This window comes from Glycine max, chromosome 9 (genome assembly GCF_000004515.6).
Source record: "Glycine max cultivar Williams 82 chromosome 9, Glycine_max_v4.0, whole genome shotgun sequence".
NCBI lineage: Eukaryota > Viridiplantae > Streptophyta > Magnoliopsida > Fabales > Fabaceae > Glycine > Glycine max.
Window position 1 is genome coordinate 42,940,237 of NC_038245.2, and position 20,522 is coordinate 42,960,758.

The window sequence follows — 20,522 nt, forward strand, 5'->3', positions numbered from 1 at the left end:
CTTAAGGCAAAAAGACCTAATTACCCCTATAATATTTTTAAAAATGATAGTGCACCCAGTACTCTTTCTTCCGCATGTTCCTTCTTCCTTCTGCGAATGCCGTTCGTCTTCATCTTCTTCTGAGCGTTCTTCGGATGCCGACAACGTGGTTGTTGCTGCATGTTCTTCTTCAACATTGTTGTTGCGCGTTCTTCTTCATCACCTCGACTTTGCGTGTTCTTCTTCTCTGTTGGTGCTGCTCCATCGAGGTAAGCATTTGCTTTCATGCTTCCATTGTTGTTGGTTTAGTGTAGTTGCTAGTTTGTAGGCATTTCGTTGATCCGCATAGGGGATTTAGGTCATCCGCAGTTGAGATAGCTGTGGGTATAGATGATCCGCAATAGGAAACACGTGATCCGTAGTGAGTTTTGCACCCCACCATTCATGCGAATCAAGTTGATTCACAAGCATCATGTGAACCAAGTTAATCCGCAAGCATCATGTGGATCAAGTTGATCCGCAGGCTTCATGCGGATCAACTTGATCCGTAAATGTTCATTTTAATTTTAAAAAATTTATAATTTATGAAAAATGGTTTTTATTAGTGTTTAGGGTTAGTTTTGAGGGTTTTTTGTGAAGTAGAGTAAGGTTGAATTTGGAAAATGCTATTTGGTTTGGTTTTGAGGCTTGTTTTAGTTGTTTTGTTTGTGATTGTTACAATATTTCATGTGGCGTGGCCTTCTATTTTCTAGTTAAATAATGAGCTTTAATATAATGTTATTTCCCTAAGCTTTGAGTGAACCCATTCCCTTCTATTTTACTACACATCTTTGATATTTGAGCATTATCATATGTTGTGCATTCTATTCACTGTGCTACTTCATATCCCAGGCATGAATAACATGCCTATAATCTGGTTAAATAATGATTTGAATGTATGTCCTCTCTTAAGGAACTTATGTTATACCTATTTATTGTGAAAAACATTTTCTTCAACTTTACATGTGTTTTACATTGTATATGCGCATTACCTTATAGAACGAGAAAACTCAGTTTTGTGTAGCTTTGAAAATGGGTATTCCATTGCATGATTGAAGTCATAACAAAATAAAATAAATCACTTCTGCTAAACTTCCAAGTTCCAAATGCTCAAGTAGTCCAAAATCCCATTGTTGATTGACCATCACACATAAGCAGGTTGTGGGTCTATTAATGTTACCATAGTTGAGCATAACATTCATACCATGTCTCTTTCTTGAATATTTCTACGTGCAAAAAGGCCCTATCCATGTATGCCTGGAATCATACAAAGTACCCATAAAATAGTTAGAAAATTGACCACTAAAGCAAATAATCCACCTTAGAAAGAGAAGAATTACCTACAAGTGGTATTGGTGTTCTCATAAAATTAACATATATTTTCCCCTCCTTGTTTGAACAAGTTAATATTGTGATGAAATTGTGTGGTTTAGTAATGAAATATGTGGTAGACATTTGCATATCATGGTTAAGACTAGAGGATTAGGTCATGCCTTAGGTAGGGTTGTTGGCAGAGGTTTAGGGAGAGGGGATGGTGATGATTCTAACGGTGCTCCCCTGTGTCAAAGGCCGATCGCATCGACACACAAGTGACGGGTACCTGTCACTATTGTCGATGATGTGTCTACAGTACCTGTGGACTTGCATGCGGTACCAGAGGCTGAGCCTGTTGTAGCTGGCGATAAGCCCATGGTAGATGCTGACACACAGGACACCGTTGCAGAGACTGACGCACAGGATACTGGTGTAAAGGATGTTGTAGATGAAGCTGAGGGATTTCCTGGTGGACCCAGGGACCCATCTGTGCTTACGGAGTATGCAAAACATGTTGCAGCTAGCGTATGGTCCGGAGAGGTATTTATAATGTTCAATTTAAGTTATCTGTTAAGTATTCTTTTTTATTGAGTTTTTGGTTACTTTAAAATATTATTTTAATAAATTGTTTGTTCCTTCAATTCAGGAACGACCTGAGTTGAAGTTATCCTCCCATGGGAGGAAGGTGCATAAATTAGGCAGGCCTATTCCTGCAATTGAGGAGATGGTTGCTAGGACTGGATTAAGTCCTCTAATCGCGTGTTCAATAGACACCGGCGATCGGGGACTTATATCTTCGTTTGTTGAGAGGTGGCACCGAGAGACGAGTACTTTCCATCTTTCAACGAGGGAGGTATCCATCATGCTAGATGACGTCGCGTCTCTTCTTCATCTGCCGATCGTTGGCGACTTCCACGCCTTTCGGCCTCTACACATCGACGAGGTGGTGCTGATGTTGGTTGAGTTACTGATGGTCTGACCAGAGGTAGCCATGGCCGAGACAGGACATTGTACTGGACCATACATACACATGTCTTGGCTATGAGACATTTATCAACGCAGATGTCAGACCCAGCACTGGACATCTGCAGCTTGTGCTTATCTTCTGCATCTTCTGGGTTGCACTCTTTTTGTTAATAAGAGTGCAACTCATGTTCATGATGAGTTCTTAGACACCCTGTGTGACCTCACTCAAACTAGGAGGTATGCATGGGGAGCTGCTGGCCTCATCCATATGTACGATCAACTTAATGATGCCAGTATCAGCACCAACCGACAGATGGCTGGCTACATCACGTTGTTACAGGTAATTAGCATGTTTTTCATAATTTAATTACAAAAATGTTTTAACGAGGGTATTTTATTTCAAACATTCATTTGAAATTTATATGATTTTCATGTAACCTCTGTAGTGTTGGATATATGAGCATTTTTCTCAGTTGCAGAGTGCAATGCTGATCCAGAGTATGACGAGGTGTCACCGCGTGCGTGTCGGTGGATTGCCACAAAGAATACTGTCAAGAAGATATCTACAGCGACGTACAGGCAGCGCTTGGATCGTCTCAGGATTCCATATGTCATATGCGGAGCACCGATCAGTCCAAGACTTTCATCCAATTTCATGTTTCTCAGAACAGCTCCGCTGGGGGCCTGTTGTTGTCAGATACAGACCGGAGAGGGTCATGCGCTAGTTAGGATACGTCCAGTGCATTCCTGCACACCGTGTCGATTCATGGGTGTCATTTGATGACGTAGATGATAGGTGGACACACTACTCAGACCATCTGGTGCCAGCAGGTGACATATGTGTTGTGCCAGGTCAGTGTGCACCCGACTACATCGACTGGTTCTTCGTGATATCACATTCATTCATGACTGCGCCACAGACATCAAATCCTGCTCGAGATGCATTTGCGATGCATCCCAGACATATCCCTCAGGTGCCAAAGTCACGTATCCCTCAGGAGCCAGCACCAGCATCGACACATAAGGATTCTGATGCGAACGAGCCCAAACATGCAGTGGTAAGTGTTACTATTTGGTTACATGTATGTCATTTATTTGAATTATTTTAATACTAATTTGTATAATTCCTTTGTTTTCAATTTAACAGGAGGCTTGCCATGCCATCGCGGAGACGTTGGAGCAGCATCTAAATGAAGTCATGCCAAGCACATCGACACATGAGGTCATCCAAAAATGCCTCAGGATTGTCAAGGGTGTCACAGAAGACGGCAACGTGTATGTGAGGTCTCGACATAGGCGGCGCACAGATCAACCATAGTTTATTCACACCTTTGATATTATCAGTTTTGGATTATGTATTTGACTGAACATTTTGTATATTTTAAGTTATTTTGGTTAATAATATTAGTTTATAATATTAGTGTTAACTTTTACATGTTATTTATGTTTAAATTACTTGATTCGAAATTCATTCGAAATATTATGAATGGAAGTAACTAAATTAGAAATGTTATATTATTATTGCCTTAGTAAATTAGAAATGTCATTTAAAAATTAAAACATATCTACATTATTTATTACTAATTAATTAATTTAATGATAATCCGTTTTAATAAAGTTTAAATTTTAAAAAAATTCAGTCTTCTACGGATCAACTTGATCCGCAAAAGACTTACAGATCAAGTTGATTCGTAAGTCTTCCACAGATCAAGTTGATCCGTAGAAGACTCGCGAATCAAGTTGATCCGCAAAAGGAAAAAACGCAGGGGCACTTATGGGATTTTTAAAGGATGTTGGGTGCACCTAGTAACCTCTATATATAAACGTCTTATTTTTGGGGGTAAAAAGTTAAGTAATACTACAAAAACATTTCATTGTTTTGAAAAGTCCATTAACACTTCTCAATTATTTTTGTTCTTTTCGTTGCATCATATTTTTATCTATATTTTTTACTCTCTTAGTATTATGTGATACATGAGAGTTTGGACTGTCTATTAAAGTTTTTTTTCTTCTAAAAATATATACTACTTTCGATCTTATATAATAAACAAATACATAATTTATCTTATCAACACCAATAAAAATAATTAGATCATTTAATTTATTATAAATTTTATTTTTATTTCATAGCCACCCATAGATTTTTTCAAAATATAATTTTTCAACCAATTATCTTATTTTATTGATTGCTCATTGGAAAAATGAATATAATCATTGGAGATAAAAATAAAATTTTGTAATAAAGAAATCATATATTTCTTATTGGTTTAATTAAGTTTTTCATACTTAGAATATAAGTAATTTTTAGGTTACTATCTAACATTCATTTTTTTTTAATCAAGTACCTAAACAAAATTTCAATTTCATTTACTACCTATCGTTAGTGGTCTATCTTTCGTTAAACGATGACATGACAAACGGAATGTCACGTCATCATGCCTTGTTACAGACACCTCATTGTCACGTCATCGCCTTCAATGACATGTTAGTGATTGAGCGTGATGATGTGACACTCCATATGTCATGTCATCACTTAAGAGAAGGGGATTAATAACAAATAGTACTAAAAATTCTTTCATGTAGGTATTCAACAAAAAATAAATTTTTAGGTAGTAATTTGAAAGTGACATTTTTTCAGGTATGAAAAACTTATTTAAACCAATATGAAAATATTTTTTAGTTAACAAATGATAAGAAGAAGTTTTATCAAAATAAATAATTTAAGATAAAATGATACATTATAAATTTTATTATTTTATTGAAAATAAAAATAAAAATGATAATCATAAATTTAAGTTATGTTTAAAACCAAATCTTATAAGTCAACAAGAAAAAATCATTTTTTAAATACTTTTATTTGATCAAATATTTGTAAACTTGTCAAAAGGTTAAAAATTAATTAAAATAACTTGATGAACATATAAGTAATTTACTTTTATATAGATTTAAGAAATTTTATCCTATTTATTTTTTTAAGATAGTTCCTCATTTAAAATAAGAAATACATTAAATTAATATAATATTTTTATTGGGGGAATAAAAAAAATACTATTTGAAATTTACAATAACTCACTTATCAATTTATCTTGTTTAATTAACTGAACTAATATTTGAACAAAGTTAAAAGAGAATCCAACAAGATCAAATAGTGAGATATATAATTTGGGTCCAAAGAATAATGAAGGAAGACATAACATGTTACGTGTGTACATTCATTATAAGCAGCAAAACACCAATTATATATGGTTTAAATAAGTTTTTCATACGTGAAAAAATATATCATTTTCAAATTACTACCTAGAAATTCATTTTTTGTCAAATACTTACCTTTTTTTTTTAATTTCATTTTACTACTTGTCGTTAATCGCATTTCATTAAGTGATGACATGACAGACAGAATGTCATGTCAACATGCCCAATCATTGACACATCATTGAAGGTGATGACATGACAATGAGATAATGAGGTATCCGTGATAAGGCGTGAGAATATGACACTTCGTTTGCCACATCATCTTTCAACAGAAGACGACCAACAACAGGTAATAAAATGAAATTGAAATTTTTTTTGGATACTTGATTGAAAAAAATGAATATTTGGTACTAATTTGAAAATGATCTATATCACAAGTATGAAAAATTTAATTAAGCATTTCTTATTTAATCTATATCATAGTTAATGTTAATCTCTTAATCGTTATACTCTTAGTTTGACATATCAAAATCATGAATTTTTCAAAACTAAAGGACTAATCGTTTCTATTTTAAAATAAGATGATTAAAATTACGAATTATAAAAAATAAGAGAATTAAATGTTTATATTTTAAAATAGAAAAATCAAAATTACATTTAATCCTATTTTTATCCAACATTTTGCAAAAAAATTACTACATTATTTTTCTTAACACTAATGGCCTCATTTTTTTTAATTATATATATCTATTATTTTTTACTACCTCTTGTCCTATATATATATAAATGATTTTTATTTGGTCCTAATTATAAGCAACATTGATCAGTTTTAAAACTTTTTCAAAGTTAAATGTTTTTTATATCCTTAATCTATTACTAGCTCTATTTACTAGACACCCACTGATTGGATTATGATTATTAATATTAAGTGATACCATCACTTACAATATTTAAAATTAAGAATATTTTTGGAATAAAATTTAAACTTATGATAATATTAAATGTGACCACTACTTTCTTGATCTTGATAATTTGTACTATGTTACTTATATAAAATGCACTTCATGTTACACTCAACAAAAAAGTTGTATTTCATATTGATCAACTAAAACATCATTGGTCCAAGTGGAACTCTAGATTCCGTGACTCTAGACAAAATCTCATATTTGAGTTTTATGGATAAAAAAGACATGATTGAATGGAAAAATAGACTAAAAGTAGTCAACCATATTCTACATTATTAGGTAAAATATATGATAATAATTAATTAAAAAAATCTAATTGTTGAAATGTTAATAAAGTACATTCATATTTATAATATTTATAAGACCATTAAAAAGTTATAGTTGCATTTTATCATATATTGTGGTACATTTTTTTTGTCCTAAGAAAGATAAGATTACTTTTTATTGTTAAATTTTATTTTTATTCTTAATTAATTGTGAAGATTATTAATGATAGACACTTATTTTTCATAAAAGTTAATGTATTTATTGAGTTAGTAGAATTTTGAAAATAACTACTCTCTTAAACTATTTAATGTCAAGAGTTATTTTAAAAAAAATTAAAATTTATGACAAATTAATCAACCTAACCAATTGTTTTATTCTTAATAAATTAAGTAATTGTTTCATATATATATAAGACTTACTGTCCCATTATAGACAAGTTTTTTTTTTTTTACAATAAAAACTTTTAAAATGGAGGAAAAAAAATCTATAATATTTTTATAGACAAAAAATATCATAAAATTTTACAAATACACAATCTCATGATTAAAAAAAGTATCAAAATATCCAAGTTTTTATAAATTTAAAAAGATAAAATGAATAAAACTAGTATCAATTTATTTTATTTTTTATTTTTATTAAGTTTTTACATTTTTTATTTAAAAAATATTTTATGGGTGAAATCTTAATTTTTTATGGGAGAAAAAACAATAATTATTTAATATATTCATCAAATAAAAAATTTACTTAGCAAGAACAACTACCCCATTGTCTCCGATGTGCATCCGCGCCTGTTCATATGTATTGTTGTATTCACATAACTAAAAATGGAACACTTGACATATATATTATAAAAACTAACATTTTAATATATTTATTTTATATTTAATAAACGCAGACTATCAATTAAAAATGTTAGTTATATATAATATATTTTAATTATAAACACCCCTTATACAAACTAACTCATATACACACAAAAAAGCCCAACATATATTTATTATAAAAGCTAATGCTTATTATAAATATATAATAAATATTCAAGAACTATCAATTTCAACCCAAGTTTCATTTAAGTCTGCATATTATATAGATAATTTGCTGGGACTGATTCAAAAACCTATTAAAGGGGATTAAATTGTTTTTATTCTTTTATAATTATTTAAATGTTTAATTTCTAATAAATGACAATTTTAAAAAATATTTGCTATTTTTAACGTAAAATTAAAATTTATTTTAGATGATAATAACCTTAATCATTCTCATAACAACAACAATCACACAAATTAGTTTAACACAATTTTACATTAATTTTACTTTATTGGTTACAATAATAACAACAAATACAACTAATTTTATATAATTTTACACTAATTAATCCCAACCATTATTATAATAACAACAAACACAGCTAAATTGTATATCTCTCACAGAGCAAATGAATTTTACAATTTATCCATCTATTTTGAATCTACCAAGGAATCCCCATTAGCATCAACAAAAGTTGAATCCACAAGTTTTGAATCACATTTTAACCAAATATTTTTCCATCCTTTCTTATGTTCTATTTCTTAGCAATCATGACACCCGTAAGTTATGCATGCAAAGTGAATGAGATTTCAAGATTTGCAGCAAAACATCCTAATATTGCACCTCTATGATCTTTGAATAAGCCACCACAATATGATCTTCTCGGACTACCAAGAACAACTCCTTTTATGTTATATTTGGTCCAGTTACATAAGAGTATGGAATTTTACACTTATATATATTTATTGGATAAACTTTTAATTTTTAAAGGTTAAATTATTTATTTTGTGTCTATAATTTTACAATTTGTATCTTCTAGTTTGAAAGTAATTTTTTTAATCCATATCATTTGTATTTTAATTACCTTTAGTCTTTATTACAAAAAAAATATAAAAATAATTAGTTACAAATTAGTTATAAATTATTATATATTTTTTTATTACAAATTATCTTGCGATAAATTAATTACGAATTACTTGCTAATATTTTTGTAATTAATTGTAATTGATAATATTACTCATATTTTGATGATAAGGACTATAAGTAAATTAAATTATAAAATATATGAACTAAAAATATTATTTTTCAAACTATAGAGACTAAAAGAGAATTAAAATATAAATGATAAGGACTAAAAAAATTACTTTTAAACTAAAAAAAATAAAATATAAATTATAAAAATTAAAAAAATCACTTAAAAATTATAAAAATATAAATAATAAAACTATATAACTAAATAAGTAATTAAATTATTTTTAAAATTGGCCACCCTTGTCATCAAAGTTTGGCTCGGTCCGTGTCTGATTATACATCTCAAATCTCAGTCAAATCTGGCCCAAAAATGCTCTAATACATAAACATGTTGAGGTCATCTCATGGGAGCAGACCATTCCACTTCTCATTGTCTTCTTGTACCACAGATTATTGTACCTAAGCTTGCTGGGAGGGAGATAATTAAAGAGATGAAATTTCATTGAGAACTGTGGGACACTGCTACCCCTTCAGAATGATTAGTGCATCTTTTGTCACGAAACTATAGTAATTAAAGACACGTACCAACTGTCTGAGTGAGCAGTAATCCTCAAAGTTCGTTATTGTCGTTGTGGAAACCAAGTACTAGTATAGTAAATTTTCCATGGCATACACTCATAACTGAGGAAGCTAGGAAAACCCTTAGCAGGTCACGAATCCATAGTGAGAAAAGCTAGCAAGTAGCCACCCACCATCATAAAAGGCCAACAAAGAAGTCAAACTTTTGCTACACTGACAAAGCTTGAATGTCACAATTAAAAATTTAGGGTTTATACTAGCAACTTATTTTGGAATTTCACTATTTTAATACCAACTATCACATTTCTGTGCTGCTTTATTCACCTACTTTGAAAAAGAATTGGTGGCATTTTCTCCTTTCTTGCTCCCCCTTGTCTCCTACGGTCCCACCATATCATTCAATGATTCAACACCTTGATGTTTATCGTCCCTTGTACATTTTTTTTTTTATTACCGGTCTTATTAGCAGTAAAGAGTATTTATTGATTTTATAGATAATTTATTTTTAGAAAATTTAATCGATCATTTTTTATGTGATTTTTTCTTTTAATTATATTTTTTTATCTATAAAATTTAAACTTCAGATTTTATTTAAAACGATCAAATTCTATATTATTAGGACACTGACTTGCCATTTCTCCCTTTTATATTTAAATAAAAACACTATAAATTAATCACGATCATATATGCCAACCATTATTCACATTTCACACCCCAATACACCTTTGTCTTTGCAGCACAAACAAGACCATCCAAGGATTCAAAACATTCCAAACCCTTAAATTCCTAGGTATCTTAGTTTGGTTCTTGTCTTCCCACCACAACCATAATCATTACCTCACCATTTTCATAAAGTCACCCTTCAACCTTATATACACATATTTGTACACAACTCAGGGTGCTGCCAACAATATTAGCAGCATCCCCCAAAAACATGGGTCGCATGAGCTACAACAAAGTTAGCACTAGCACTAGCAGTGGCAAGGCATCATCAAGGTGCAGCAGAGGGTTTAGATTGAACCCCAGAAAGCTTTATGTTCTCAGGCTACGCAAGAGGTTCAACTTCTTCCTTGGGCTCTTTGATAGTTGGAAACTTTCATATGGTGAGGCTATTCAACTGCTGAAGAAAGTGGTTTGCAGAAAAAGTGGCCTCAAAAGAAACAACAGCAACAACAGCACCAGAAGTTTTGTAAGGGAGGAAAAAATCAAGGGCCAAGATGATTGCAAGATGAGATCATTTGGTAGGTCAAATTCTTTCTATGCAGAAGCTATTGCAGATTGCTTAGAGTTCATTAAACGAACATCTATATCATCTATGGATCAAAGTCAAGACCCAATTAGCCATATTCAAGATATATAGAAACTCTTGATTGCTTTTTTGGTAGATAGAAATATAGAATAATATATCATTATATTAGGTTCATAATCATATGCAGAATTATCAGCTTTGCTTCCTTATTTGTTGGTGTCCTTTGAAGATTTTTTTTTGCATTCCTTTGTTTGTTTATTTTTTCTTTTTCAGTTTTAGGATTGCATGAAAAGTATATCGGTATTGCTCTTGCTGTAAAAATTTCATCTCTTGCTAGTTTTGCATCGGTAATGGATCATCATTCTCTGTAAAAATGGTTGAGAAATGTCAGAAAAGTTTAATGTGTAGAATATGCTCGTTTAATTTGGAAATTTTGTTGAACAGTAAGCGTGTTGAGTTTTCTTCTTTGAGTGGTGGCAAATTGCAGGAAGATTCCTAAGTTTGGGATTACTACCTAACACGACATTAAGTTTTGACTAATTAAGCATAAAGTAACTAAAGCGAAAAGTATTGTTGACATTAGAGAGAGGGGGACAATGATCATATCCTTGAATTTATAATTTGTTTCATTGTTATAATTTAGTACCCAATTACCCATGATGTTCATTTCTATCTATATTAAATTGAGTACTTTTGATTCCCATATCAATGCTGACATGAGGCATATCCACCACACACTAATGCTTAGCCTTCTCAGGTTTTGGCTAAATTAGCTAACTTCACACTACTAATTCTGTGTAGATGAAAAAAAAGAAAGAAACAAAATAAAAAAATTATAATAATCCATTTACTTCCTCTTTCATCTCATGTATTGAAAACATAATTTTTTTAAAAACTATTTATTTTATCAAGAAATAAGCTTAAACAAACAAACAAATTTTTAAATCATATTTTTAAGTCACATTTAATTATCTTAAATTTATGATATCACTTTTCTTTTAATGTTACATCATTTATCACATTTAATATTTTTTTTTTTTTTATTTTTTATCTCTCTTTTCTCTCCATCCCAATTAGGTGAATTCACATCATTTTGAGAATCACTACACAAAATAAAAACAAACTTTTCATGGATTAAAAGTTTTTATAAACTTTGAATATGAAATCAATTACCATTGAATAAAATTAATCTCATTGTATTAAAATTCTCATTAAATAGTTTAAGCTACAAATATCAATATAACTCAAAAATTAGTTAGCACTTTATCAAACAATTTAATGTTAGCATATATGTTAAAATATAAGTAAATATTAATAATAAATATTATGAATGTCTAAATTTTGGTTTCCCACACGGGGGTTGACGGGTGGGTATGGCTAATTTATTTATAATTTAGTATGCAATGCTATTACAATAATATTTTTTTGGTAATGATTACAATAATGTTATATGGTTCATGATAAAATTTATATTTTACAATTTTTTTTAATAAAAAGTATAAATTAAAAAAGTTTCTTTAAATAAATAAATCTCCTCTTATTTGTTCTGCTCTGACCAAAAAAAGATGTGTTTTGTTCGGTGGTGGAAGCGGAGGTCACAGTATCACAACAGGCAGAGGCTACGGTGGTCGAGTATATAAACTAGTGTATGACGCACAAATTTTTTTAATCCTTAGATTACTCTGGTTCATCATTATATCTTGGGCTTCTCATACAATATTCTTCCTCCTCCACACAATATCCTGAATGTGTTAACGTGCGCCCTTGTTCCTACTACGCCACTATCTCCTCCTTCTTATCGCGTTTTTCCGGTGCCGATGATGGCGTCGGTTCCGTCGGCTGCGTCCACAACCTCATCGAGCAAGAGTCAGGGCTCCGTCGCTCGCGCTCCATGGAGATTCTGTTTCTCCTGTCACGGTCGCGGTTCTCTGGCAGCGGCGGTTGCGGCGGAGATAGGCTTTCGGATCTCGAAAGCACGAGGGACTTGTCGGCGAGAAAATTACAGAAGCCATTCGGCGAGGTCGTTCAGGTCAATGTTCAAGTTGCAGAAGAGCAGTAGACACGATGGCGGCGGCACGCCGGAGCAGGAGTGGGAGGCGAAGAAGATATTGGCGGAGGAACAAGGAAAATGGGATTGAAACACCAATTTTTTTTCTTCTTATAACTAGGAAATTAAAACAAGCAAACAAAAAAGTAAAAACCATAAACAACAAGCATAAGTGCATAACTCACTAAGCGAGGAAAGCTACAACTCCTCACATCTTCTAACAGTGAGGTGCCAAGATCTAAAGGAGGTCTATCTGGGAGAGTTCTCATGAACTGTTCTTAGCATTCATTTGCTAATTATTTTTCGAGAGAGAACTATAAAAACTATTTTTGTGGGATCTAATAGAAAATAGTAAATACTTTTTGCTTAAATTAACATGAAGTAGAAGAGAAATGTTTGAATTTCATTTTTAAATTTTTATAACATTATTTTTTTAATTTGTGTAAAAATATTTATATAATTTATTTATTTCTTTTTCTTTTCTTTTAAAGAATACTTTTGTGTAAAAATAATAAACATTTACTTTTTATTACAAAATTCAGATACCATCCTCCTTGAATGTCAAGACAATTTATCTACGATAACATATAAGAACAACGCATTATGTAAACAAAACTTTACATGATTCAACCGGATCTTCGAAAAAAATCCTTAGAAAAGAAATTAGAAACCAATTTCGTACTCTCATTTTCTTTTCTTACAAAAACTTCAAAAACCATTTTCAAATCACTATTAAAAAAAATGAAATTTTAAGAATTTACTTTTATTCACCTCCACAAATGCCACTATACAGTCCACACAGCTTTTCAACCACAAAAAAAAATGTCTTGCATATTTTTCACGTGTATGAAAGTTAGACCAATGCAACAAGATCCGAAAAACATGCCAACCATCAGAATTCAAAAGGACGGTACCAATGTAACAAGATCCACACAATATACCAACCGCCAAAAAGACGTAATTAGAGACGAAGAAAAAATGTTGAGCAACCAGAGACTGTTATTATTAACAACTCTACATCCTAATTGGAGACATCTCTTGCTACAATTACAAATCAACAAGATGGAGATTACAACACGTAAAAACACTACCCTCTAAAGTACCACATTATTGAAGCAGTAGCCTTAAACAAGAGGATAACACACAACACAAAATGACATTTTTTTATTTTTTTTTGGAAAACAGAGAAACTCTAATCCCAAAAGTGTGGCTCCTGTTTACCTCCACCCTCTAATTCAAGTACCTCTGTACAATCTCCATAAGAGAAAAGGCCTCACACGAAGCAGACATTCAATGAGTGCCAACCAACCCCACGCTTCTGGGGAGCTGGATTTGCCCATGGAAGATGCCAACCATCACTTTATCTTTTACCCCCACCATCATCAATACCAATTTTTTTTTCTCGTTATTTTTGTCTTTATCTGATGGTTTGCTTATTAGAATATTAGTCTCTAACACAAGTTTAAGTGTACTGTGGCCAGTTCATTGGACAATTGTAGATATATCCCTGCTAGATCTGTTGTATTTCATGTGGCTCTTAACAAGTTGTCCAGCTGCAATAGCAGACATGAGCGATAGCTCCCCGGCAAGGACTGAACCGGCTACAATGGTGGCCAGTAGCCTAGAATTTGCACCCGGAGATTCTTTGTTGGCACCCTTGACACCAAGTAAATTAAGACATGCTGACTGAGATGCGAGTTGTGTGCCACCTCCAACAGTACCAACCTGAGAAATTATATTAAGAATAAAACAGGTTAGGTTGAATTCATTCCCAAAGAAATATCAACACATGGTGGATAAGTATGCCATGTACAATACTCACTGCAAAGAAATAAATGCTTTCCTTTCACCATCTAAGGAGAGAAAAACAGAATGCAGACATAGAACAATTACAATGAAAGAATCAATTTTGAGGTAAAACCAATTTCACATAAATATTGAGGGCACTGAATCTTAGATTTTGATGATATCTTCTTCTAGGAGTTAAATGCAAGGTCCAGAGATAGTCGAAGGACCAACCACCAGCCCATTACCTTGATCATGTGTCAATACAACAACGTGCAAGGCGTGCTTATATGTGTAATGGGACTACAACTTTCACTTGCATATACTAATTCAGACAAATATCCACTACATAAAATATGAACAATACTCTACCTAAAAAGGACAACACCATTTAAGATCAGAGAAACAGTGGTACCTCAATGGAGGGCATGGTCACGGAAACATGAAGGTCCTTGCCATCATTGATAGCTTCCATCATGGTGATGCAGTGAGAACTCTCCACATTCTGGGCAGGATCCTGACCAGTGGCAATGTAGATAGCAGACACAATATTGCTAGCATGAGCATTGAACCCACCAAGAGCACCAGCCATGGCTGAACCCGTAAGGTTTTTGAGCATATTAAGCTTGACCATGGCCTCCACACTGGTCTTCAACACCTTCTTCACCACATCCTCCTTAATTATGGCCTCACACACCACAGACTTGCCACGCCCTTCAATCCAATTCACGGCTGCAGCTTTCTTGTCCGAACAGAAATTTCCTGGCGAAAAGCAACAGGGTATGCCAATTTCAGCAACAGCTTTGAACCATAGCAAAGAAAATTCTAGTAAAGAGACATCAGATGGTAGTGTTTACCAGAAATTCCAATAACATCCATGTCAGGGAAGTCACTCTGAAGAAAATCAAGGACATTTTGAACACCTTTTGACACCATGTTCATCCCCATTGCATCACCAGTGCTGCATCGGAATCTCATGTACAAATTCTTGCCCGCAATAGCACACTGAATATTCTGCAACCTGGCAAATCTGCTTGACCTGCTCATATCCATTAAACGGTAGCACATTAAGAAACCTGTAGTAATTATTACAAGCAAAAATTCTTGAAAAAACAAAAGCCATAACATTTCAACACAGGTAATTCCAAGAAAATCCTACAATCAACATGAAAAATAAAATAAAATAAATGTAGCACATTCCTGTCAAAATCACCAAGACACGGCTAAAATTCATAGCGTGTTTGGTAACACCTTGATTTGCACTCAAGGTGGTTTCTTGAAGTAACAAATAGTTGCTTTTGGGTTGATTTCAGTGCGATTTTACAGTGAATGTGGATTCTCAATGTGTTACCAAACACTCTCTCAGCCAACTTTAAACCAACACAGCTTGCCCCTAAAATATTTTATCAACAAATTGCAAAAAGATTAAAAATTTTAAAGTAACAATTAATATTCCATCACTTACTATCCTTTCCTAATCTTCACACGACAGAGTGAAACCTTGATAACAGAACTCATAACAAAAGAAAACTACCAAAAACAATTAAAAAGAATTTTCACCAAAGTTGAGAGGGAATTAACTTTAAGACAAAAATCCCTTTACTTGCTATATTTTTTCCCTAACCACATCACAATCATTGGTGGTCATATTCATTATTCACACCAGAGCTATTAGTCCGTGGTTTTGGCAATACCGACGTAGAACATCGCATTCGCAACTTAACTCTTAAAAAAAAACGTTTTGAAAGAAACATGAAAACGAAATTAAAAAAAAAAAAAAAAAGTGTCCTAAAAAGCGTTGGAGAAACAGAGAAGAAGAATACTTATTGAAAACGACAGCAAGAGAATCGAAGTTGAGAGGATCCTCCAAGAAGAATTTCAACTGCGCGGCGCGCTGGGCGGAGGGAAACCGAACAACGGGTGCTCTGGTCATACCATCCCTAAGCAACACCGAGGAGGCCCCACCGGAGACGTATATAGCTTTGCAACCTCTGTTGGTGCTCGCAACCAGACACCCTTCAGTGGTGGCCATGGGCACGGTGAATTCTTTTCCATCCAACAATAATGGCCCCGCTACTCCCACGGGGATCTGCACGAACCCTATCGGCATCTCGCAGCACTGCCCCAATATCGAGTCGTAGTTGAAACCTTCCAGAGGTAAACCTGACAGGGATCGGGAAGTCAGTCTCTGCACCACCTCGTGGCGGATGGTGGCGGCCCGACGGGTGTCACCGAGCCGCGACTCGAGTGAGTAGGACGGGATGGAGCCCGACACTACGGCTTGCACGATCTCCTCGTCCTCGTCGTCCGAGGAGGAAGAGACCGAGACTGAGACAGAGACAGGACTGTCCACTTGTGGTGGCGAAGGAATATGTTGTTTTTCCTTCGCCAAACTGTGGACAGCCCTGGGTGGCAGAGGGAATTGGTCTTGGATTTTGTTGTTGGGGAGTGAGCAGGAGTCCGACAGCGCCGCGGCGCACGGGCCCGGGGCGCGGGAGTCTTCCTTGAGGATGATCTCGTCGTCGGAGAGCTCGTCGAGGGAGGCGCGGGAGGCGACGCCGAAGAAGCCGAGGAGATAGACGGCGGAGGCGACGAGGGAGACGATGGCGGCGGTCTCGGCGGGGGTGACGGCGTGGAGGGGAGTGGCGGTGCGGATCTTCTCGCGCCAGCGGTGGAGGAGGAAGTAGGCCACGGAGAAGAACACCGCGAAGAAGAGGGCGTTGGTGAGGTAGAGAGGCAGAAGAGTCTGCGAATCGGTGGTGGCGGTGTTCTTCAGCTTCTGGGTTTGTCGGCGATCGCCGGAGGGAGGAATGGGTCTTCGGCGAACGTCCATTTTCCGACGAGAACTGAATCTACGGAATGCAGATGCAGAAGACGAAGGAAAATGGAGAACCCAGAAGCTGAAGAGAAATTAGGAGATTGGAAGGGAAATGGGAAGAGAAGAAGAGGAAGTGGATATCCGTTGGAATTTGGAGTTGAAAGGAAGAGCGAGAAATTACAAGGTTTTTTATAGAAAGAGAGATAGGGGTTGCCGCGCAGCACCGTTGCCCACGCGGAGTGCGTGCAACACTTGTTTCCTTTTTTATTCTCCGCGCGATTTGGTAAACAAATTTATCATAGTAACACATGTCTTCATTTCGTTACTCCACATATTTTATTACCAGAAATACCAAACTATTCTATGATTTAAATTATTAATTTTAACATGTTTTATTTCTCACTTAATAAAAATCAGAAAAATAATATTAAATGAAAAATAAAATCTACCCAAACGATTACTTTTCTTTAAATTCCAATAGATTATAAAGAAAATATCTGAAAGAGTGTTTAAAAATGCTGCCAACATTTCTCATATATTAATATTTACTATTATTTTTTCTTTTATCTATTATTCATTATTATTTTATTATATAATTTTCGTCTTTTCTCTCCCATTATCCCTGTTATCTAGCACGTGGTATTCATTATTGACGCATCATTTTCAGAAATTTATAAATGTGACCCTATTTTTAAAATGTACGAATAAAAAAATAGAAAAGTTAAATAATGTAATAAAGATATATGAAACAATAGAGTGAAAAACGAAATAAGAAAAAAGTGTATAAGTATACTAATAACCAATTTGCTAAATTGCATGCCTCTCTTTTCTATGGTTAATATGCTTAATTTGGTTGGATCATCAGTGTTGGTTTGCAAGAGGTGCTAGTCTAGACCCTTACACACATTATTTGGGTGATTTGGTGTGAAATCTGTCCTTCATGCTTAATTGCTTTCAGTTGTTCTAGCTATTGAGCATGCCCACCATGTAGGTTGGTCCAAACTGTGGTTGGAGTGCGATTCAAAGTTGGTTTTGGAAGCTTTTAAAATAGTTTCTAAATTTATCTCTTTTAATTCTTCAAGTTTAATAAGTGAATCTTTCATGATGTACCTTTTTTGGCATGGGTTTCGTTGTTGTCCCCCATGCTTTCCTATTTTTTCATCTTTTTTGGTATTATTATAATTCTCAGGGGTGCTTATGATAGTTAGATACGAGGTGCCAACATAGTTGAGATGTCCTATCTCTTTGTTATTCCTGAGCTCATCTTTCCAAAAATAAAAAATCTCAATTAAGATCCAACGATACTTTTTTTCGTGAATGAATACTTTATTATGATACTGTTTCGTGTAATAATATTCATTGATATTGGCATGATTATTTTTGTGAATTCCAATTTAATATTATTGAAAATAGTAATAATATTCCAATTTTGCTTCATGAATCACTATATCATGATACTGCTTATCCTAATATTCATTGATGGCAATTCTATATTGGCATGGTCATTTCTGCAAACAGGGGTAGACCTACTTACATGGGAAGCCCCCTTTGTTTTTTTTAATGCTAATATTTTAAATATATATAATATAATATAATATAATATTTAATATTAAATTAATTATTTTTATTTAAAGACTTTGATTATAGAAATTGTAGTATTTAAGTATTAATGATCTATTTTATTATATTTTTGACAAAATATTTTATTCTCTTTAAAAAAACAAGGGAAAAGTAGTGTGCAAAGTGCAAGCTGCAAAGTCCAATTTGCTATGCAGTATGGAAACTATTGAAAAAATAGAAACCTGAAAAATGCTTTGGCATAGGACAAAATGAATATGTTAAGTGAAATTTGTGCTTTCTTCTAATTATTCTAGATAATAATTGTGATTGAGCAAGCATTGTTATAGCAAGGATGGCTTAAAAACAAACGGCATTTAAACATTTGATGCCAGAAAACAAGAGATGAAGAATATTAACAGGAAATCCAGAAAACTTCACGATAATTATCCGGCAACAGTTCACACTTGTTGTATTTACTCACAATGGTGATTTCGTGGTATTCTTATGTTTATATGATGGCTTTATATTTGTGTTTTCATCTAATTGTTCCCGATAATTAAGCCTTTTTTTTTTTTTTTTATAGAAACCAAGAGTACAAAAAAACTTGTTTTTTCATTGACCCGAAGCTTTGTTTTTTCTGCGACAAGTTATACGAAAAACAAGACACGGCTTGCACCACACACCAAAATCAATTATACAAAATTCTGAAGAAACACACAACCATTATTACTTTCCATTGAGCCAAAGCTTTATTTTTTTTTGCAATAAATTTTCATTGGGTGGAAGAAAGTCTCAACCTTTAGTCGAAAGAGCAAGGATCTGAGGAATCCTGTGGTAGTGCGATTATCTACTCCACACCCCCTCACTCCTTCATGGCACGCCCACCCGCCGCCACCATCTCCTCCTTCTCCGACGTTGTCGCCTGCATCTCCTTTCGCTCCGACGTGAAGTCCCGCACCCCGCTCCGCCGCTCCAACGAAAAACCAATAATTATAATATTTTTTATAGGTTCAAAAAAATAAGAGTGTCCAATGTAATAAAAGCAAATCACCAATAATGATTGTAATTTACTCTTTTAATCCTTTCAATGTCTCTCTTTTCTTAAGTTCAGTGGTATTTGTTCACAATTTAATCATGATTATCAACTAATTGTTGTGGTAATTCCTTTTCGTCCTAAAGTCAACAAGATTTAACAATTTTTCTAAAGCGAACACAGATTATTCGAATTAAACACTAATATAATAAATTAAACTCAACTAAAATATGTTTTTCTTTCTTATAAAATTACATTTACCGATTGAATGAGTTAGATGTTTCATTTATGAGATTACCTTGCATGTTTTATTTCTATACATGGAAAAGCTAGAGATGCTTCCCTTCTGGGTCTGTAAATTAGATGTTTGAGTGGGTCAATTCAATGGAAAAAGAGGTAGTATACAAAGATCTATGTGTCTCTACTTTGTAACAGTTGACCCAAGTTTTTATTCTAGTTCATTGTTGTTTTTGAATTGTACAAACAAGTACATTGTACACAGTATTTTCACTTCAAATTTTGCTCCTTGTTGCTGATTATCCCTAATCTGTTGCATCACCATAGACTAAGATTTCAATGTTTACTCTCCTGTTGCAATACCATAGGTAGAATTGTAACTTTGGTAAGATTTCCCTTTGTGAAAAATTTGTGATATATTTTATGTTGTGAGATGAAAGTAAAATAGAATGAAAACGAAACACTTTATGAAAAAATGTAAGTTGTTTATTGAT

General features: G+C 33.5%; 2 protein-coding genes across 2 annotated transcripts; one reads left to right on the top strand and one right to left on the bottom strand.

Annotated features, from left to right (window-relative positions):
- Nucleotides 1-43: 43 nt before the first annotated feature.
- On the top strand, nt 44-3,023 carry LOC121172854 (protein MAIN-LIKE 1-like). The gene is made up of 5 exons (XM_041005501.1): nt 44-248; nt 1,649-1,872; nt 1,979-2,286; nt 2,395-2,638; nt 2,745-3,023. The coding sequence occupies exons 1-5, from the start codon at nt 44-46 to the stop codon at nt 3,021-3,023; spliced, it is 1,260 nt and encodes a 419-aa protein (XP_040861435.1).
- Nucleotides 3,024-13,576: 10,553 nt separating this feature from the next.
- On the bottom strand, nt 13,577-17,429 carry LOC100811237 (3-hydroxy-3-methylglutaryl coenzyme A reductase 2-B). The gene is made up of 4 exons (XM_003534178.5): nt 16,204-17,429; nt 15,238-15,419; nt 14,796-15,142; nt 13,577-14,320 (listed from the first exon to the last, which is right to left on the bottom strand). The coding sequence occupies exons 1-4, from the start codon at nt 17,211-17,213 to the stop codon at nt 14,078-14,080; spliced, it is 1,782 nt and encodes a 593-aa protein (XP_003534226.1). The 5' UTR covers nt 17,214-17,429; the 3' UTR covers nt 13,577-14,077.
- Between the last annotated feature and the right edge of the window lie 3,093 nt (nt 17,430-20,522).